The 23,109-nt window shown below is 40.1% G+C and overlaps 1 protein-coding gene across 5 annotated transcripts in view; it reads left to right on the top strand.

The window, feature by feature from the left end:
* DAAM2 (dishevelled associated activator of morphogenesis 2) overlaps positions 1–23,109 on the top strand; it is a 201,478-nt gene that overhangs the window by 140,327 nt on the left and 38,042 nt on the right. For 4 of the 5 annotated variants that reach the window (XM_054062714.1, XM_054062715.1, XM_054062719.1 and 1 more), the window contains 10 exons: positions 2,753–2,863; positions 3,861–3,964; positions 6,033–6,099; positions 7,011–7,128; positions 8,250–8,388; positions 9,856–9,914; positions 10,327–10,511; positions 11,449–11,766; positions 18,517–18,624; positions 21,410–21,442. In XM_054062714.1, coding sequence (XP_053918689.1) covers positions 2,753–2,863; positions 3,861–3,964; positions 6,033–6,099; positions 7,011–7,128; positions 8,250–8,388; positions 9,856–9,914; positions 10,327–10,511; positions 11,449–11,766; positions 18,517–18,624; positions 21,410–21,442 — 1,242 coding nt within the window. The remainder of the gene's footprint in view (positions 1–2,752; positions 2,864–3,860; positions 3,965–6,032; positions 6,100–7,010; positions 7,129–8,249; positions 8,389–9,855; positions 9,915–10,326; positions 10,512–11,448; positions 11,767–18,516; positions 18,625–21,409; positions 21,443–23,109) is intronic. The other variant, XM_054062716.1, reaches the window with a different exon arrangement.

Consider the following 23,109-nt stretch of genomic DNA (forward strand, 5'->3'; position numbering starts at 1 on the left):
CACAGCCATTTGAGAAGGGTTGGAGATATTGGAGTTCAGCCACAATGTGTGGTTGTAGACTCTGATCTTTAGGAATTGCATGAACTTATAGTGTTTCCTTCTAGAGCTGAACAATCACTTGAAGATATGCTGCTCTTCAATTAGCTTAGTGCAACCCAGAGTTCTTGTATTTATTGCTTTGAGTTTGTCTTGGCCCCCACTGCATTCTTTTCCTAGTGCAGCCTTCTGAAATCACAGATAGAAAACTTTTCTTAACATCCTTCAGCCTGTCTGGATGCTGTATCTGATATGTTGTTGCATAGATTCTAGTGTATTCATAAAAGTCTGTGAGAACATATGGTAGAAATAAGGCCTCTGAAGAAAACCAACAAAACCATCCTTAGTTTTGATGCTTCTATAGAAACGGTCACTTAAATTATTCCAAGATCACACATGCTTTGGATTTCAATGTCAAATCTGAGATTAACAGAACTAAATGCTGTTATTTATTTCATTTCTACCTATTTTTCAAGTTGAAGAGTTGGTATTGTTGGTGAATTTACAGACTTCTTTAATAGTTTTTTATTGTCATTGTCAGAGATAGGATGTTGGGCTGGACTAGACTGACCATCAGTCTGACTCAGTAGGGCATTTCACATATTTTTATGTAAGAATGATTCCTATTTCTAACAGAATGGGAGAAGGGTTGGTATTTGGTGATAATATAACTACTGGGAAATCACGGATGTGACATTTGTGAGTGCCAGCTGACTAATTTAGAAGATGCAAGAAAAAGGAGTTTATGAAATCGAGCTCGCTTAGTAATGAACATACTGTGCTCAGAAATAAGAAAAACTTCTCATCTGCTATACAGTGCTACTGACAGATTTTTACACAAAAACAAGCAAAGAGTTTGTATGAAGCCGGGGGGTTGGGGGGATAGGAGGCGAGTGGTGGTACTCTTTCCTCAGGGAATGCACAGGAGGATATTACCTCTGTTTCTTGAGACACAGCTCCATGGTGATGTCTGTTCTCTACAGGAAACAAGATAGACCTTTGAAACTGATGACTAGCCCAGGAAAAAATTTGCTATAAATGAACACTTTCAGTAGCCAGGGACAGAAGGCTAACTAAAGGAAAATTAACTTCCTTACTCAGCATCATAGCTTCAAAATATTATTCAGATGGATCTGATGAGCTGATCTTTTGTCTTCTCCCTTCATGGCCAAAAGCTCTTGGGAAGAGTACAAAGAATTCTGTCTTTTCTAATGCATCAGCAAAACAAATGTATGAGTGTAGGGCATTTATTATTAACACTGGAATGAGACACATAGAATTGAGCTGGCAGATCTGAATTGGAATTTATTATTCTGCCATTAAGGAAAATCGTCCTTGGAATTATGAACTGATCAGAAAAGATCCTGCAGAGAAGATTCATGGTCATCACCACAAAGCTAAAAGTAGCATTGCTTTCAGGGCTAATAAGCTTCTACATATAATCTCTTTGATAAATATTGAAGTAGAATTAAACCTAAATAGACTATATAAGGCACAGGGCTACCAACGTTACTTGTCTAGTGGCTTTTTTTCTTTGTTTCCTGATGTTCATAAGATTGTGGTGAAATATATGTGTTTGTAGAAATTAGACCAAAAGCATTTCTGTGCTAAATAACATCTGAATGCTAAATATCCCTACTATTTCATTAACAGGGAGACATACAGTCTCTGGGAAGACCTTACAGCAGCCTTTCGATATATAGAGGGAGCTTATAAGACAGGGAAGGATTTTTTTACCATGGCCTGTAGTGACAGGACAAGGGGTGATGTTTTTAAACTAAAAGAGGCAAGATTTAGGTCAGACAAAAGGAAGAGATTTTTTTACCATGATGGTGATGAGACACTGCAACAAGTTGTCCAGAGAAGTTGTAGGTCCCCCATCGCTGGAAGTGTTCAGGGTCAGGCTGGATGGGGCTTTGAGCAACTTGGCCTAGTGGAAAGGTGTCCCTGCCCTTTGCAGGAGGGTTGGACCAGATGATCTTTAAAAGTCGTTTACAACCAAAGTCATTCTATGGTTCTGTAACAAGGAAACTGGAACTTCACTGCACTTCCAGTTGAGCTTACGATCTGTATGCATATGGGATATTCCTGTTATTTGTAAATCTCTAAAAGGAACTTATCAAAAGCCAGGTAATTATCTGTTTCATGTGAAATGGTTGTGAGTGAAGGTACAAGGAGAAGTCTTGCAAGGTTCAGGTAGAAGTTTTATTCCTCAAAATGCAGCTGCTTTTTAGAATTGTCTCCTCTTGTATACATAGGTGCAATCCACTCTACTGAGATCCAAGAAAATATTGAAAATTACTTGAGTGATGTGAGTAGAAAGGAGGTGTTAATCTTGTATTTTTCTGCATGTGTAAACTCCCTTTCACGTTCACCATACAGTTAACTGATTAAGAAGGACATCATTCTGCTGCTTTCTTAGATCACATTGGCAGGAACTATACAGGGTATCTGCTTTTTTCTCAAATAATAGCTTGGGTTTTTTTAAAACTTTTTCTTTTTTCAGTGGATCAAGTAGGCATTTTATTCCTATTGCTATTCTATATTTGTTTATTGTGGCAAGCCCAAAATTGCTAACAACCTTGTCTGAAAAAAAATTTCTTTAAGAACATACATAGAAAATCAAAAGAAGACTGTGTACATATTATATGAACAATGTGTAAAATGGTGCAAGAAATTAGGTTATATGCTCTAACCCAGCCTGCTGTTGTTTCAGACGTTGTTGAATGAGCTAGATCGAAGTATGGGGCGATATAGAGATGAAGTAAATCTCAAAACAGCCATCATGTCTTTTATCAATGCTGTCCTGAATGCTGGTGCTGGTGAGGTGAGTCACTGCCCTGAAAACTCCTCCTAAAATGTTATGCTTGAATTAATTTACCTTGGAAATTGCTAGTTGATTAACTCATAAAACATGTTGAGTGAATATAGTTTGTGGAAAATAATGTTTAATTATTAGTAATTAAAAATTAGTATCGGTCTTATAACATCTTCCATATTTAATTCCTAGCCTCTTTTAATTAAATATAGACTGATTGCACTGAAGTGACTGCTTCAGAAAATATTTGGTTGATATCTGTAAAAGAACTGCAAAGCATTTACCTCTTGATTTCAGTTTTTTAGAAAACATTTTGTTTTGCATTCAGAAATGCTTTGAAATGTTGTTTTGACTCAAAGCCAAACTCAAACGTTTTAATTTAAGAATATCAAAGGAAGACATTTCTGAAAAGACGGTTGTTTTTCTTTCCTTACCAAGACTTTATTCTGGAAGATAGTTTAAAATTGGTTTTCTTTCATTAAAAGTGTTACTTTAGTTACACTGGCTTTTCTTTTTTGGTTAAACCACAACAGATAACAGGCTCATGTGAGCTTGGTCTGGCAATGCGTTTGTCTCCATCCGTGGCAGTCCTGTAACATGCTACTGAAGAGGTGTCAAGTTTGCCAGAGTATATGGTGATTTTATGACAAATAAACATAAAAACTAGGAGCAAGACTGCATACTGTTTATCTGTAAGCACAAGGCAGACCTCTAATGGACTAGCAGGACAAATACTTATAACTTCTTGGGTTTGGTGGAACAACAAGGCATGTGTTTCCCTTCTGAGTGTGCATGCAGAACTCATTATAGGTAAATGAGGACTGCATTTTTAAGTGAAACAGAGGCAAAAGCATTATTTTTTTTACTTTACTGGAATTAATCATGCTGTGACATTGATATCAGGTATTAAGAGGGGAAGAACTAAGGGTTTAAGTAATTTTTTTTTTTTTTTAATGTGATTAAAGCTTTTGGAGCCTAGTAACTTGATTCTCCTCTACTTTTTAAGGACAATTTGGAGTTCCGATTACACCTACGATATGAGTTTTTAATGCTGGGAATTCAACCTGTCATTGACAAGCTAAGAGGACATGAGAATGCCACACTGGACAGGTAAGACATGTTTTCTAAGACCAGTTACTGATCAACAGAAAGAGTTCTTTGAAACACTTCTCCATTTGAGTTTTGGATCTAAGCACAAAGCACTGGCTCCTTTTAAAGACAAAAAGGAGATTTGTCCTTAAAATTACAATCAGCAGATGAAGTAGGAAATATACATACTAAATTGGCAGTGACTGAGGCAAGGAGTTCTTGAATTGCTTTTCTTCTAATCTGGAGATGGCATTAAAAATGAAAAAAAAAAAAAAAAAAGTTCTAAGTTTCTCTTCTCTTGACACAAAACTGGAACAGAAGCCTGTCCTCATAGGAGGGAGGGATGCCAGTAGTTGGTTGACTTCATTGAGACTGACTGTGTGTGGTCAAAATGCAGGTTCTGAGTTTCCAAGGTTTTTCTTTAAGCCTTTTTTGTGATTTAGCTTGTACCACACCCTCCCAAACAGTGACACTGGCACAACCTGTGGTGGGCGAAGGGTAGAGATGCCAGGGAGCAAGAGAGAAGAATAAGGAGCATCTTCAAGCAGCCTGGCTACTGTGCAAAATGTAACACTGAATAGCACCTTCAAATTACCATGTTAAAAATCATATAGATAATAAATGCTTTCTCCAGTAGCGATTCTATCATTTGCCACAGTAACTGAAACTACTAATGACTTCAAATTAAATCCTTCACAAAGCTACATGCTGAAATAAACTTGGAGTAAACAATCTGAACGATTTGACTGAGACACTTCAAGCTAAAAGAGTGGTGAACCAATGAGGAGCCGGGTAAAACCCATTTGCTTAACAGAATGAAGCGTTTCAAGGTGTAAGAGCAGGGAGCCGTGGGAGTCTGCCTTCTCCTGTGACCACATTAAGCTTTGTGACGAGGCATTGACCTGCTCATGTGCTGCTATCCTTATTGTCTGCTACTCCTTCCTAAAGAGCAGGGCTGATGTCAAGATATCTGATATCTGGGATTTCATAGATGGGAGTGCGAAGTTTGCCAAAGTACATAGTGAAAAACCAATGTATCAGGCCTATGCCTGCAGATTTCAAGCCACCGTTTTCTCAAACATCCACTGTTAGCAGCTGCCGTAGGGTAACAGATTTATTACTGGAAGCAAATGTAATGTGCCTGATATTCTGCACAAGCACCAGCTTAGCACCAGTGGCCGGTCATACAGAGTGACCTCACATGTTTGCGTGGGTAAAGACGTATACCTGTGTAATGATGTCGCAGAAGATTGCACGCAGTTGTATGCATCTACAGTTTGCTGCAGAGCTAGAACCAATAATGTTACTTTTGATCTACAACGTTATAACCAAGAGAATGTGTCCTATAGGCAATAGGACTGTCCTGCTCCTTTGGTCAGTAATCAGAAGTGTTCAGGAAGTGCTTAGGGGCATTTCTGGATATTACAAGTTACAGCCATGAGAATGGTAACAGAATTTTGAGAGGATCCCAGATTCCCAGACTGCATAGACTATATACAGGTGAATGTGCCACAGCCTTTCTCCACATCATCTGCTCTGTTCTGGTCTCCATGCAAGAGAAGTCCAGATGCCATAGTCAAATGTATCTCTCACCAGATCCCCACAGAGACATGGTGTTATGCTGATCAATAGGCAAATCTGTGCAGCTGTGAGCTCTGCTGTTTGACTAATTTACTGAATACATCTCTGCTCCACTGTGTAGAAGAAACAACTTGTTACTGGTCTAATGTCTGGTTAACAAGTATGACATGGACTTTTTAGCAACATATTACCACTGCAGGCATTGCATTCATCACAAATAGAATATCCCTTTCTTGTTTCAAGTTTATTTTTAGCAGACTTGCCTCAACACAGTGACTCATCACAAGGATTAAAGAGCATGTATACTTCAGCCAGCCATTCCTGACCCTCATGAGTGGCCTTGCATACCTGTCCTGGCGCTTCATGTATGAAAGGCTTGCCACTTTCCAGGAGCTCTAGATGGAAATAAGGTGTTGCTGCTTCTGTAATGACACCGTTTAGTTTAAATCTGAATTATGCCATGAACATTGGCAGGTTTTGTTTGTTTTGTTTTTCTCTTTTCTCTTAGGCACTTAGATTTCTTTGAGATGGTTAGAAATGAAGACGACCTGGAACTTGCCAAGCGGTTTGACCTGGTAAGTTTTCCTCTGAACTACCTGAACTTGCCAAAGCTGAACATGCACTCTGGATGCTTGGTGCAGCTTTCCTTTGTGTTCCCTGAAAATAATGATTTATCTTGGTGCTGAGAGTGGCTAGTGCTCTTGTTTTCACTGTTTCTCATTTGGCAAGTAGGGGGTCTGTGGTGTGTGAACAATGAACACAATGATCACAGACAGGGCTTCTGCCAAGTATCTTAGACAAAGACTACAACTGTTTGGCTGAAGGTTCAGGAGTTGAGGAAGTTCTCAACTATGTTCTCAGTCATGGTGATCCAGATGCATTATAGTTTCAGACATCCTCTTTACAGGACTACGGGTGAAGCTTGGGCTCTTCTCTGATGCTTTCCCCAGGATTTCAGGAAACTTTCCTGAATACCATCACCTCAGAGCCTGTGTAGAGTGGTTTAGACTGAGTGGATTTTAAAGATGAGCATAAAACAAGGACAATTTCCACAACATCTAGCAACAGTAAGAGGCTGTAGGGTCCAGAATAGTTATAGTTTCCTCTTTCTTCATGACCAGCTCTTGCTGCATACTGATACAGAACAACTAGCCCTTTTCTGCTTATCTTCTACTATTTATGCACCAGTATCTAGGACCCTAATAATTTGCCTGCTCCAGAACCACTCTTGGTGGCTTTTCATGCCTCCTAACTTTCTAGCCTTTTACTTTGGGGATCTTTTCTGTACTGGAATGGGGATGGGGATGCTGGTCTCAAAAACCCATACACCTACTCCTCGCTGGAACTTGGAGCTGGTTACTGCAGAAGACTGCAAAGATGCGCTTGCTGGAAATTTGCCTTTATATGTTGATCAGAACTTTCACAGTTAGTCAGGCTTTCACTGTTTTTCTCTTACTTGTTTTTTCATTATCTTCTCTCACTTCAGATCCACATTGATACAAAAAGCGCCTCTCAGATGTTTGAGTTGATCAAGAAGAGACTGAAGCACACAGACGCCTATCCTTATTTATTATCCATCCTCCAGCACTGCTTGCAGATGCCATGTGAGTACATCACAATTTTCCAGAACAAGGGGTATTGAAGAACTGGTTGAAGCTTTGATGTAGGTATAGGGTCACAGGTACCAGGACACACACTGCCCTTGTCTTCCATTCAGAACTTGACAGGCACCAAAGGACAGTGTCTTACACTGACTGTATCCAGTAGATTTTTGTTGCAATACTTAAAGCAGCAGCTTGGCCTCTCTGCATTTGCAAATAAAATTAATTAACTGAAGTATTCCAGTCACTGTCAGAGCCTTTAATGATTTTAAATTAGAAGTTTTAAAAAAGAAAGAGCCCTTGCGGTCCTGATCAAGGAAATCCCAGAGAGAGATGTCATTTGGAATATTAACTCAATGCACTGAGGAATTTCATTTGTAAAGTAATACAGTACTGAAAGCTGTTCTGTCACTGGGAAGTTCCACAGTAAGTCTTCAGACTGCTGTGTCATGGTAGTGCATCAATGGAGAGCTTCTGAACTCAAAAATTGCAATCTATTTTCAAGAGAAGTGACAGGAATCTTCTTGTTAACTGTAATAAAATAATTCAGTTATGCTTCCAGAGTGTATCAGCTGAGCAAAGGCCTAGCAATATCACTAAAGAACTGCCTGCCTTGATCCTCCTAGGTGCTGGTCTTCATTACTTTCAGCCATGATTAAGAAGGCAAACTGAGAAGGGAACATTAGGGAGCTGTACTATGATGTGATTTTTCAGAAAGTAATGTATGTTTTCAGGAACTCATTAAATTCAAGTACTGCCATGCACAAATTCTAGCAATTGTTTGTCCCAGTGATTTCCTTAATACTACTCTTTAAGACAATACTTGAACTTTAGGTATTGACCTGGATTTCTGGTAGCAGAAGTGCAAAATCCTGTTAGGCCAGGATGTGTCGAAAGGGTTTGCACATGCTGAATGTGCAAACCGGGAGAATTGCCCATGCATATTATGCGCTCTTCCAATATGCCAGGTGTTTGTAAATAATCTGCTAGCAACAGTTTGGGGTTAGGCTTCGTATTCGATAACTTGCTATACAAGATTGAAATGGAAGGTGGAAAGGAAGGTGCAGTCTGTGCACTTTGGCATGGAAATGGTAGTTCTCATGAGTTGGTCTTTTTCTATGCAGATAAGAGGAATGGAGGAAACTTCCAGCAATGGCAGCTGCTGGACAGAATACTCCAACAAATTGTTCTTCAGGATGAACGGGGAGATGATCCAGATATAGCTCCATTGGAAAACTTCAATGTCAAAAATATCATTAAAATGTAAGCTGCATTATTATTGCTTATTTCTGTTATGCAGGTATACATATATGATAAGTAAACAGGTGATTAGGAAATAAAATATATCTGAAGAGTGTTTTATTTTAACTTGCAGCTTCTCATTTTCTTGTTAATCTTCTAAATAATTTCCTTCTAATGATACCTTAACCAGACAGTATTTTCTAGCAAGGGCCTTGCCTTTGGCTTCTAATTTCTCTTAAGTAGTAATCCAGTTAGAAGAACATAAAAATACCCATGATATTATAACAAGGCTTCCTCATGTGCCTTTTTTCATTCAGAATGTTGATGAAAGCTTTCATTGATATTTAAAAAAAAAAAAAAAAGGGGCGGGGGGTCCTGTCTACTTAGATCTCATTCCTCACTAATGAGCACATAGTTTAGAGAGGTTTCAAATAGTGGAAGGCAGTCCCCAACTAGCACACATAACTTTTTACCTCTTCATAAAATGTCTGCATGCTCTCACCCACAGACTTGGCTGAGGGCACTACCATTATTTTTTCCCATAGGGCGCATCATTTGAGAAGTCTAGCTACATGAGCTGGCTCTCATCTCAGCTTCCCTGTTCTCAGTCCTTTTTTAGCCAAACTTTTGGACTCTTCATCCCATCCATCTGCCTCTGCAGGTAATTCATGGCCCATTACTCTTCTGAATTATTGACTGAAAAGAGCATTTTATAGAACATAAGCCTCTTATGAAACCAAATTCTCCTGTACTAAAAATCTTGCAGTCCCTTGTGTTACAGGCATAAGCAACAATCAAAAGTGGTTTCTTGTCATGGAAAAATACACTGGTGTTGATCTCTTTCTGTCTGTCTGGATATCAGACTTCAATGTAGACCCTGTGCCCTGTGATGTTCACTTTCTACTTTCATAGCTACTCCCCATTCTGCATATCTAATCCATCCCCAGCATGCCCTGCATATTTTGTCAGTAACAGGAAAAAGCTGTGCCAATATGAGATTTGAGTATTGCCTTGTTACTGATATATTATTACCCAATAGATAAGCAAGCATCTTCTGTCCTCATAAGAAAGGAGAAATGGAACCACAGAAAGCAGAAAAAAAAGAGAGCAATCTAGTCTTGCATTAACGGTGGGATGATTTGTAACCCACAGTGGTTATGATTATTTTAGTGATAACTTCTCTTTTTCAAAATAAATAGACATAGCACTTTGAGAGCATTATCTGAAGAAAGAAGAGTATCAGGATTTTTCCCCAGACATTCCTTTATCTGTTTTCAGGACTTTGAGTAACAAGCCATCACATTTATAATAGTACCTGTTGGCTACAGTAAGGATCATGATCTGGAACCAGACTGACCAGTGGTATGATCCTGTATAAACATGTAAATTCATCAGGTTGCCATTTGCTGTTCACTACATATAATGTCCACTTGCCTTTCGGCCCGAGTAGCTCGGAACAAGTTTAAATGATCTGATTTCATCTTTCAGGCTGGTGAACGAAAATGAAGTCAAGCAGTGGAGGGACCAGGCAGAGAAGTTTCGGAAAGGTGAGCACAAATTCTATGCTTGAATAGGCAAAGGAGGAGGTAAGACTGATCGTGATACAGGCACAGAGCAGCAAGCAGCAGAGCTGGGCACAACTTTTCCTTTTGTGGAGAAACTTGCTTTGTTCTCTCCAATATATTTTGTCTTATGGTGATCGGTTTGTTTCTTAGGATGGGGCTTCCCTCGGTCCTCACATGAAGTGATTTTACAGTCTAAGTGAAACTTGGACATTGCCGTCTTGATCACTGAAGATCACGGTCAAGACAGTCAGACTCTGTTTTCTTTTTCCTACTCTCATTATACATCCCCAGCTGAGCTGACAGATTTGTCAGCTTTGTTTCAGCGTAACCTGCATCTCTTTGGGGACTGTTGATGAGCTTGATTTCATCAGCTCTGCTTTCCTGTTCCCTCTAGATCATGCTGAGTTGATGAGCAGGTTAGAGAAGAAGGAGCGGGAATGTGAGACAAAGACCCAGGAGAAAGATGAAATGATGAAGACACTGAACAAAATGAAGGACAAGCTGCAGAAAGAATCCTTGGAGCTGCGCCAGACCCGGGACCAAATGAATGACCTGATGGCTCAACTTAATGAGTTCTCGGTATGAGATTGTAACTCTTCCCAATCTTGTTTAAAGCCTGTGAACTGGTTGAATGATGAACAAAAGCACGCGAGTGAAAAACTTTCTGTTGTCAATACAGAGAGTCTGTCTAGCCAGCTACAAAGAGGAGTACTTAAAAGCTGCTCAGTTTTTAGCTGAGACTGAAATCCCTGAGGCTGTTGTATAGAATCGATAATGCATGGGCTGCTCCATTCCTTCTTCTCTGCCGCCTTCCTTGCAGGAGCTGCTAAGGCATCCATGTCCTCCTCCAGCCATAATTTTTGCTACTGGGTTGGGTGGCCCTGGTTGTTGTTTCAGTGGAACAGAGAGAAATCTCCTACATATGAAAGTAAATTTAGTGAAGAAACAGGATTCCTGTCATGCCTCAAGAGCGTACTACCTTCGAGCTCTTGCAGAAATGATATTTGCAGTTGCTTCTTCGTTCTTGGTGTTCCTTCTGTTCCAGCAGTGTGCCTGAGCCTCAGCTCGCCAGGACATGGTCCTGAGAAGTCAGACACTGCAGGTCTCTCCTCCGCTTTCCTACTTTGCATTAGTGGGGCCTAATGACAGGTATTCAGTATTTCAAATCCTAAGGTTTAAAACTAAGGAGTTCAGAAGTTCATAAGATTTAACTTCTCTCTTTTTTTCATACACAAGGAGAAAATAATACATTTTGGCTTCTTTTACTAGCTTTCTGTTTTTCTGAGCCATTTATGGTTCCTTTTTTTAAGCTCTTCTCCACAGCTCCAGGGGCTTGAACCTTTCTTTTAAAAGAAAGCTGAGATTCCTCCCTTTATTGCATGGCTTTCAGTGCAGGAGTCTTTAAAGAAAACATCAAATATTTTGAGACTTGTAATAAAATCACATCAGTTGGCAACATGGAGTTATTGTGCCTTTTAAAATGTTTGCTTTCTTTTCTGTGTTTTTTATTTTCCAGCAAGGGGGCAGCATCTCCTTCCCACCCCCACCACCACCCCCTCCAGGTGGCCCATTAGCTTTGTCCTCTTCTCACATGTCTGAGAATTTGCCTCCGCTGCCACCTCCTCTGCCTTTCTCCAGCTGTCCCCCTCCTCCTGCTCCACCACCTCCTCCAGGAGGACCTCCTCCCCCACCAGGAGCACCACCTTTCTTCAGCATGGGGATACCACCGCCTTCAACAACCACCTTCAGCAGCAGTGGCACCAGCCTGAAGAAGAAATCAATCCCACAGCCTTCACACCCACTGAAATCCTTCAACTGGGCTAAGCTGAGTGAGGTAAGATGTTGCAGTAGTCTCAGCAATTAATTTACTTCCTTAGTGTAACTCAGTGTTGATTTATGCCTTTAACTGTCTTGGGGGATTCTCCACAGTTCTCCAGCAGTGCAGCGTATTTCTTGTGATGACTAAGGTGCTGATTAGCCTGAGTTGCAGTAGATCTGAGCATGCTATCATTTAGAGAAAGCTGCAGTGGGATTGAATACATAAGCCAGAGCTGGTCATCTCCAGGACTGGTGTGCCAGAGCTGCCCTCACTTGCACATCAAGGGAGAAGGATGGCCAAAGCCAGTGTGGGCAAAACATGGTGAGAAATAGCTCCAAAACCAGCCTCCTGTACCCTAGCAGGAGCTGTCACCAAGACAGCTAATTCATGGTGAAGAGTGAAGCTGCCCTTCTCCTTGCATGGTTACAACTCTCAATCTTGACAATAAAACTTCAAAATGGCAATAAAAAGAGAGGACTTTAATTATTCCTGTTGAACTCATTTTCTGCTACCTCGGCTGCCTTTCCTTCCTCTCCCCTTCTCTCTCTTACTTCTCTCTCTCTCTCTTTTTTCCCCCCTTCCCTTCTCTTTAGGTCTTAATTTTTTTATAACTGATTTAGAAAGAAAAAAAGTGTCTGTGTTGAGTTTGGATGGCTGCCTAGAAACCCAGGTTCTCTTTTAGACTGAAACTCACCCAGGGCCCAACTCTGGCATTTGGAATGAGTGTCCAGGGACCCCTGGAATGCCACAAGAATTCTCTCTCCCCCTCTCCCCTTTTCTTTAAAATAAAGTGAAGTGAAATATTTGCTGCACCGTCTGTGCTTGTCTGTCAAGGCCATGTGGGGGGGGTGGGAGAGAATGTAAGGATGGGGATTTATTTTCCTTTGCAGAACATGGAACTTAGTGTTCTGAAGAAAAGAAATAATAACTAATATATGTATATATATGAATGTATATGAAAAAGAGAGTCACAGGTGTTTCTGTTTAGTGTACAGTGGCTGTAGGCTTATCCTGCCCTCTGGTTAGGAGTGAATGCAGCTGTGCTAATAAAATTGAAGACTTGGGTGGTGAGGTGGGTAAAAGATGCTATTTTGAGAAAGGCAGAATAGTTGGAAAAAGGGGCGTAAGAGGGATGGGGGGTTCGCTTTCGGGTGTTTGCCAGTGCTGTGTTTTTAAGTAGTAAGATCTCTGCAAAACTGCAGAGGTCATGGTGCAGTCACAGGTGGTTAACCTTGTCATTTGGGGTGCACTTTGTTATGGAATTATTTAATTTCACTGGCTCCTAGAAGAGGCAATACATTTTGGCCATCACATTATCCTAGATTCCCTGCTTCACTACCAGATGCTTTCTTTGTGTTCACATGGATGTGAATCCTGTGAATGAAAAGTCATGGGTATGTTGGATGGCCTTGTCTTGGCTTTTATTACCATTGCAGTGCTTCTGCATTGTTCTCCTGAACTGTTAAGTAGCCATACATGAATGAATGAAGACTCACAGCAAGTACATTGGTGGGGAGCACCATATCTTGAATTTGTGAGCATGGGAAACTGAGGCCTGAAGGCATGCGTGGTATTCTCGTGGTTCATTCTAGTGTTTAACTTCTAGTTCACATGAATAGAAGTTTTCCCCATAAAAATATTTTGAGGAAAAATACATCTGGCACTATGTATGTTTTTGATTTTTGAAAGACCCGTCTAGTTAGCAAAGAGTACATGCATGTCTGCACCGCAATGCACCAGTATGTGGTGACACAGTGTTGGAAACATAGCTGTACACAAACTTAGGTCTGCAGCCAGCTCATAGATGTTATTTAGCTCTTGGGTATCTCCACATGCTGTTTAGACCATCCTTCTCTAAGCAGTTAGTACAGAGTCTCTATCCTAAGCCTTCTTAAGTAAGTGTGAACATGATGCCAGGACTGAGGCGGCTCATGTGAAAGCAAACCCCTTTTCATCCATGCCACCTGCCTCAAGGGAATGAGAGGAAGCCAACAGAGCTCCAGAGGAGTATGGACAGGCCTGGCTGGCTGAGAGATTTGTCTGTGATAAACTTTTTTAGTAGCAGAATCAAAGCTGTTCTCTAGGGCAATTTATATGACACCTTTTCTCCCAATGCTGATACGGTCTTTGGAAAGAAAAGACTAAGCTGTTGGGTGTTAGAAGACTAATCAAATATATTGAAACTTTTAGCAGTTGACAATAACAGATTGTCCACATATCCCATGGACACCATGAAAAAAGGTTTGACTGGAAAATATTCATGCTTCTAACAGGGAAACTCCAACAACGCACTAATTTCCTTTGAGAATTAAAGGTGTGCACTAGCTTTGGTGTGATCTGATGATCAGTGGCAAAGCCATCTACATGCATGGATGGGCTGAGTTCTGGTGAAGCCCTTCCACATCACAGCTTCATTCGTACAGTACTGAAGCATCGTCTGTGAATTCCATTCATACAGCACTACAGTACTGCTGGTGCCAAGGATCTCTGTTTTTCAAGAAAAAGATATTGCAATGTTACCACTGTAATGTCCTGGAAAGATTCTTTTCTCTTTTTCTGGACAACAAATGTAGTTTGCTTCTCCCACTCTGAATTTTACACAATACCTAAGGTCAAAAGGGGACCTGACATGTATGGTTAATCCAAATGATGCACCTGTTTCAAGCACACTGGTAGCCTGTATTAATATAATTAATGTTTTAATAATATAAATACATTGATCTGAAGTTATCAGAGTAAATTAAGTCATCCTTCAACTGTGCTGCTTGCTGTCTTATGCCTGGAGAAGCAGCTTCCCATTAAGGGTCAGGATGATAATGACTCAAGTCAGTAATCTGAAAGGGTCCTCCTTTATCCAGCCCTAAATAAACTTGGGTGAAATTCTTTGAATAAAGGTATTTGTTCTACATACCACATAGGATTTTAAAAAACCCACAAATATTATTAAACCCTCCCCCAAAAAAATCACATAAACAAGAAAATGTTCATTTTGATACTAACTTTTTAAAAGCCTGTTTCCGTAATGTTGTTCATTATTCTAATTTCTGGAACTTTCTTCCTTAAAGTAGCCTGAGGATCACAACAAACTATAATGCATAACTGCTGCCGGAGATTCAAAATTAATGGAAAGATTTCTACAAAATCTCAGTGTGAATCTACTCATGATAGCCTTGGTGGTGCCTAGTTCTACAGCGAGGTTAAACAGCTGTCTTAATTAACAGAGATACCAGAAATACAATTTTTGCTCCTAGTGTATATTTCTTACACTGAGGAAAGGGATCTGATATCAACAGAAAAATGTGAAAAATGCACTCTGTTCATATCATTTTATTCAGACTCATAGTGAAATTATGAATTAAAATTTTAAGTTACTTTACTTTTTGATGGTTAATATTTTACACATATTAATGAACAAATAAGCAGGATTGCCTGCTGTGGTATTCACAGGACCCTCATAGTTTCTATGGTTTCTCTGGACCTGCCAGACAGGTTCAGAGTAAAGGCATTCCCAAAGTACTGTAAGTTTTCAGCCATTCTGTGAGGTCATTGAGACATAATGGATTTTGGTGTCTTGCAGAGCATCACTATTTATCTTTCAGGGTAAATAAAATGATCTGTTAGATATAGCCAAGGAGAGCCTGATATGATTTGTAGTTCCATGTAACATTTGGTAGGTCTTTCAGCAAATCTGGCTTGATTACAAAGATGGAATGGCGTAAGTGCAGCTTCTATAGCAAGCAAATTGCTAGATGCAACATTCCAAAAACTCAGCTTGATGGAGCAAACGCCTTGTCTGATGATGTTTCCTTATGTAGTATGTACCACCATTGTGCCAGAGGACACTGGAAAATTTAGTGATTTAGGATTTGATTCTCAAGAGGTGCAAAACAGAGGAACCACAGATCGTGGAAGACTTGTAGAATGAATAAATAAATGCAAGGAGAAAAGCATGTTACCGGTGAAGTGATGTCTCTCCTTTTGTTTCTTTTCTTTTTTTTTTTTTTTAAGGAGAGAATAAAGGGAAAAAATAAAGTGTTTCTTTTTAAATTGTTATTTAGGGACCATAAATATTTTTTATGGTGCTGAGGGAATAATCTATCATAGCAACCACATTGTGCAAGTCCATTTTTCTTAAAATGCTCAATCTCTCTGGTTGATGACATGAAACTATCATCCAGTTAATCCATAACTGAGTAGCAAGAGCTCAGTGTAGGAAATTGTCTGGCAGCAACAAGAAAGTTCTGAAGGGCAAAGCTTAAAGTAGAAAGAGAAGGGACAGCCCCATTGCAAATGTTTTGTATAACAGAGGTTGTTTATACCTCTGCCTGCCTCTTCTTTTCTTTGACTCGATTAGCTCGTTTGGGTTTTAGGCGCTAAAATTAGTTTGTGTCAAAGGTCTGCTTGTGCACACCATTGCAATGAGTGCTGCTTTGGAATTTGTCTTTCTGGGACAAGTAACAAACAAATCATCTTGTACAGAACCAGATTCAACCTAGGTCTTAAAATAAATCTGAATTAAAATGAGAATAATTTTCCCTTCCTTGGGTTGTTTTTCTGGTAAAGTATGGATGAGAACTACTCTCTGCAATCCCTTTGTGAGTCTCAGAACTGCCTGTTCTGGTACCTCTGCAATCCATTCAGATTAGGCTGCTATGTAGCATGTAGTCACTGTTCTTGCCATGTGTAGGGAAAATTCGCTCCCATGAGAGTTTTGGAGCTGGACAGGTAGACGGGCAAGACTCTCATGAGTAGTTGCCTTGAGTCACATCCAGCCCTCTGCCAAACACGGCATATAGGTTTTTGGCATCCTCGCAGCTTTGTCCCAGTGATGACTCCTAGGACGGCTTCTGAAGTCATGTCCATGGGCTCCTGTCAAGAAATATTCTTCCTTTTCATTGTTTAATGAATCAATCTGAAACAGTGAGGAACCCTGAGAATTGCTCTGCTGTTTAAATACATCCCTCGGGATTTATATTTCATGGTTATAAAAGCAGCCTGGACATTGTGTGAGAATGAACACTTCCTGGATGCATTTGGCTGAGATTGGCAATAGAGCCCAGGGTTAGGATAAAAGGAAAATTAACTTTGTCACCTATTACTTTGTCTGGGATGAGTCTCCCAAACTTGTTCCTACTATGGAAACAAAAGCCACACTGATTGCAGGGAATGATACAATGAAATTGGGGAGCCTGTTCAGGATTGGGTGCTGCTTCTATCTAGTATATGCTTTGACTGTAAATAGCACTGCCAACACCCCTCCTTGCCCTCAGGCACTCACAGGCTGCCTCTGGAGAGAGGGTGTTGGTTTTTCCTCCCGTGCCTGCCCTGCCAGGAATTTCCTCCAGAACATTTCACACTTTTCATCCTCCCATCAGGTGTTTTTCCTTACTCCTTTTGAGCCTTGTGGCTTAGCGCATTTTCCTCATTTCTTTGATGACTCTGAATGGGAAGTAAAGCCTGTTCCTAATTAGTTCTGATAATGAAGTGTTAATGCACTTTACTGTGTAGGTAGAACTCGGGTACTTCAGAGCTGGAGCCTGTGTGAGGGTTTCACTGCCCTTGCCTGCTGTTCCTGGCTTTCACTACATCGCTTCTGCTGGCGCTTCCTCTCCTGGGGTTTGCTTAGGTCTCTTTACAGTCCCTTTTGTCCATTCTCGTTTCCTTTTAATCAACACATTTCTTATTCTTCCAGTTAACAAAGTACAATAAAGGTACACTTCATTAACTAAATGAACTGAAAGACTATGTTAGGTGTGAAGACCAAGTTTTCCTTTTCTGAAGAGGTAATTGCCTAAACTTTGTCCTACGCAACATGCATCTTAACAGTCAGTAGGAGGGAGGAGTTAATTCAGTCTTTGTGTCCTCTTTGCCAACAAGGACACCTGTCCTGAGAATTTCAGCAGGAGACCCTAAGGCCTTCTCATAGTTTAGGATGACTGCTGATTTGCTAGTTCATATTATGCAAGAACTTATTTGGCCTGGGGTTGGTCAGCAGCAAAGCTGGAGGAGTCTGTGCCTGTCTCTCTCCTCGATAATCATCTCTCAGGCAGCTAGGATCCCTTGGCATCCAGGATAAAGTATCACATGGGTTGTGAGCATTTCCAGTTAGTGTGGATGATGCTCTTCCAGAGATCTAGGTATAGTTTGCGTCTATCTGTGTCAACAAAGAACTCATGTAGACAGGGGAGATCATGTAATAAGAAACAATTATACTTCAAAGACTCAGAGCCTTGAAAGTAAAGGAAAACAAAATTTTAAACTACTTTCACAGGCAGAATGAGAACCACACACCCTCTGGGGTTTACAACAGAACCGGGCAAAATTTGTAGAAGGGAAGATGTATCTGGAGTTTTGTCATGCATCAGTGCCCTTCCTAAGCTTTTTCCTCGTGATGATAACACTTCTTTTATCATGACCACAATCATTGTGTTAGACAGATGGCCACTCTTGAAAGGAAATTTACTGTGGGTTCATGAATGTTGCTTGAGATGTGGTCTGCTAGTTTTGGAATGTGCCCTTTCATCAGAGGCTTGCTGTTATGAAAAATACAGAATACTTAGTGGTGTGTATTTTGGTTTTTTAAACATACTAATTTTTTCTCCTTTAACTCTTGAAACAAAGCGTGCTCTCTAAAATGACAACAACAGCACATAGGAATATGGCCAGTGATTGGGAAAGAGTGATCTATACAATCATATGTGATCTATATGGATGTTCTTAGCTAAAAACTTTGCCATCTCATTAAAATATGACCTTTTCTTTCAGGAGAGGATCCATGGCACAATCTGGAATGAGATTGATGATTTAAAGGCATTCAAGGTGTTGGACCTAGAAGATTTTGAAAAAATGTTCTCTGCGTATCAGAGACACCAGGTAGGGGTAAACACTTCCACAACTTGTTTTCTTGGATTTCTGGAGAATGAAAGAACACATGACAGTGATCTGAGCCCTTGTCCACTTGCAGTCAGGCTGCATCATTTGCTGCTTTGCTATTATTCAAAAAATCACAAGACCAAAAGAAGTGTGGAGGACATTTTGGGCAGAGTTTAACCTTCTATTATTGGCATACTTCATACTAATGGGCAGCTCTCAGAGGCAAGAGCTCCCAAAAGGTAATGATCTATTTGATCTCAGTAGCCACTGGCTTCCAAAGGATCCTAAGCTTTACATTTGTGTTTGATATCCATCTTACTCTTTCTCTCATTCATCCAGAGAAAAGGTCTGTAGTTGCCCGAGTACTGGGCAAGGTGACTGAATGAGCTGTGTTTTGCTTTGTCTATTTTTTTTTTAAAACAGCCAACTGACCCAACTGGCTAGATGACAGAAAATGTCTGAATTACAGATTGTAAAACAAACAGCATACTTTTAAACCAACCATTTATTAGAATGCCCTTTCTCCCCCACCTCTTTTTCTTGGAAAGCAAGTTACCTTCAATCTATCTATCTCTGCTATATGAGATTTATCAGGAGAGGGATTGTACTTGCACTCCCTGAAATCCCCCAGCTTTCCTTTGCTTTTGGAATATATTCGTAGAAATTTGATCTTTTGTACACTTCAGACTGGATCATTGCTCTGAAGTTTTTAGGAAAAGACACAGACATGTTTGCCATAAATAGCCTTTAAGATTAAGCCTTACAGCAATGATGACTATTGTCATTATAATTAACTTATTCAGTACCTTAAAATTAACAAACAAACAATTTGTCTTTGGACTTTCCATCTGTTCATTTCTCTCATTTTTCTATCTAATCCAATGAATAACTTCTGACTTACTATCTCGCAGCTACCTGGATAAGCATTCCAACTTGAACTGTGAAGAATGTGATGTTACCTATTGCATGATGAGATATCATTTCTCATTCTGGTCTTGCAAATAGCTGTTGCTGTTTCAGTGGGTCCCTTTCTCTTTCTGTGAACCCTTTTCCCTGAAACAAGAACTTAGTTCACAGACAGAAAGAAAGGTACATGAAGCTTCAGTGCTGTTTCAAGACTGGATTTAGACCCTGTACCAAAAGCTTAGCTATGAAGTTGAGCTACCAGCTGTCTTGCAAGTAGCAAGTGCACATTAGTAAACACAGCAGTATCAAGGTGCCATTCAAGTGTTTAGGGTGCAAACATTCCAGCTTAGTCACTAGAAATATCTATGCAAAGCCTTGCTTCCTTTGGACCCCAGAATCCAAAGCCAAAGGGTCTTGGTCTGCTGACTCTGTTAGAATTATAATATTTATGGCTGTGTTACCAATCACTGAAGAGCAGCCTGGCCTATTCAACTGTAAACAAACTTGACCCTTACCCCTGCCCACTGGAGTGGAGCCATCATCTCAGAGTGACCTTCATGGGTCTCAGAACAGTTGTCTTCCATCATCATTAAATACACTTTATGACAGCATCTTCAGTCACTAGACTATCCCTTACGTAATCTATTATTTTTCTTTTAGTTAGGTCCATTGTTGCCTTACCAGCTTTTGTTGAGGCTTTGGTGTCATATCCTCCTAAAAATATTCCATTATTATTATTACTTTACGTGATACTTTCTTTTTCGTCCATACTCACTCCAGTGTGAACTGAATTCCAATGAACAAATCCTCATTGGTTTTTCTTTTTTTTTGGTGGTTTTTTTTTGGTTTTTTTTTTTTTGTAAGACCGAGCAATCAAAATTGCTTTAGAATCAAAATCATATGAGAACGTAGTCTCTCCTCCTCTTTTATTTTTGGAATTACTCCACTGTGGCCATGTATGTATTTAACCTGAGTTTGTGACTTCTAAACTTTATCCAAATGTCAGTAATTAAAATGTTGATGAAAAACCCTGCTCTTTTGTGTCTGAAATGTTGAATGAGTACAGATAAAGACATCTCTTTCTTTGTTATTATTAACATGATCTTCATATTTTTTCCAGTTTAATTTACATTAAACAGCTTTTTTCTTCTTCTTTTTTTAATGAAAAAGGGTCTCTTCTCCTCTCTCTAAGTGTGTTGGTTCTGACGACTGTGAGGGAAAGCAGAATTGTCCAGTGTACAATGCTGGACTGAGAATTCTAACAGTTGTCTTTTGACCTTGCTCCAATCTTACTGCGTAATATTGACCTTTTAACTTAGTATATCTGGTGTTTTCCTGGAGTATGGAATATGTTGTGAAATTGTTGGTGTGTGTCACCCAGTAGCACTGTAAAGCTTCTTTAGTCGTTACAGAATGCTTTCAATATACTTGGCTGTAAGTTGTTAAAGGGTATAATGTGCTGTTAAAACAAGTTGTTAAACTAATAATGATAAACTGCCTGTGCATCAGGAGAGGAGAACTGACTCTCAAGTTTTAACCTTGGCAGTTCCTCCAGTAAGGTTCCGGAGTAGATTTTCAAAGGTATTTAAGCGTTATCCTAGTTAATATTTCAAGACCCAAGAGATTTATGCTATGGAGGCTGAATTTATTCTTTTCAGAAAAGACCTAGAACTCTTAGCTGCCCAACATCTACCAATTTAAAATGTGCAAAGAAATGCTGAAATACCTTTGAACCATCTGGGTCAGTGTTACTTGCTAAGCATTTTATTCTCTTAGAAAACAGTGTGTGTTCAGCTGCCTTGTTAAACTTGATATCTTTCTCTGTGACTAATTTTTTGCATGTTTCCTTCTTTGTTATTTGTGGCTGCTGCCTGCATAGGACCTGCTAACTAACCCCTCCTCCTGTAAGCAGGTGAGTATCATTTTCTGCCTCCTGGTCCTCTTGCAGTGTGTGGGAAGCTGAAGTCCTGCACTATGCCATTATGGAATCATGACTCATCTTATGCTACTCCTTCATATGCCCTTGCACCTCTGCTTTCTGTGACGGGAAGATGGTAAAAAAATTCTTTTACTTGTATTAGCTCTGCAATAGGAAGTAGTTCCTGTCTCACTGTGGTTTCTGCTGGTGTCTGTAATCCCTTTTTTGATGATCTTGAGGAAGAAGACAGGGACAAAAGAGAATTTGAATGTGAACTCTTCCTTAACCAAAGTAATAGTCTCTGTAGTGGAGAACAAAAGGGGCTCTAAGGGTGCCTTCACTCCCCCTGTTCCCATTAAAATCTTTCTTTCTGTGAAACTGGCAGGCACTTTGGTTGGGCAGAAGGATCTGTGCGAGGCGAGGAGCAGGAGGAATAGACTGGAGGAAGGCCTACTTCTTTTCAGACTGCTGAAGCCCTTAGAAAGCTCAGTGAAAGACAGAAATGGTGTTTAGACAAAGTAGAGGTATCAGACTGCTCACACATCTTCAAACTGACTACCTCTCAATTTATTCATCACCTTAAGCAAAATTCTTCACAACACTTTTGGGAAGAGCAATGCTTTCAGAAGAGGGTTGTTAGGTGTCATCATAAGTGTTTCTAGTGGCTTCAGAAGAAAGTAGTCCTCACCATGAGCGCTCAGGGAACTGTATTGGAAAGTCTAGTCAGGACCTCTGCAACCGAGTAAGCTAACACATGGCCCTGGGCCATTTACTGGCTTTCGTCATGGCAGTGCGTACCATGAAGCAAATCAATATGGTAGAAACAGTTCTCTGTAAGTATTGATAATTAGTTGAACCTAGGGTGCTGCTGTGGTACCAGACCACAAATTCCGCAGCTAACCAAAATCAAACTGTATTTGAAACAGGGCACCAATACGATGAACACATTCCACATATCTGCTCATCCCAGCACTGAAATTTTGGTTGATGTTTGAATTTACAATTAAAATCTTAAATCTAAAACACAATTTGAAGCACATAACATAATGTTATCCCAGATGGGAAGTTGGTAAAGATGGACCTGTCAGGTTCACAACAGCTCTAGCTATTCTGACTTTGTGTGCTTGTCCTGTCTCACAAAAGCTGGTTACTACTGCCCTCTTGCTCCTTTTTTTCTGTGTCTGAGAAAATGCAGATAGTCCATATGCAATCTGTTTTCCTTCAACTAATCTTGCAATCTGGTTTCAGTAAAACCTGAGGCTTCATCTGCTTTTGCTTACACACAACTCAAAGTATTTATAAATATCTCTCTCCTTAGTAAGAGCTGAAGGGAACATATTTTTAAATGGGACTAGGCCACTCTTTATGACCTAGGAGTGGGCCGTGTCTGAACAGTTCAAGTTATTCATCTGTGTTGAACCTTGTGGGCTGAGGAATTGGAAATAGCATGGAGACTATTATACCAACTACATGACTTAAGGGGAAACCATCTGAACCCCCACCCTACATATAGAGGCAAACCCTGAAAGAATTTGGTTTTGCCTTGGTATGGACGCTGGTTAACACTGTAACCAGGCGTCTGCAACCATTAGGTAGTGAGGGACAGTGAAGCTTTCAAAAATCAAGTGCACAGACCAAAAAGTACATGCCTTACCTTCAAC

Source organism: Cuculus canorus, chromosome 3 (genome assembly GCF_017976375.1).
Source record: "Cuculus canorus isolate bCucCan1 chromosome 3, bCucCan1.pri, whole genome shotgun sequence".
Lineage (NCBI taxonomy): Eukaryota > Metazoa > Chordata > Aves > Cuculiformes > Cuculidae > Cuculus > Cuculus canorus.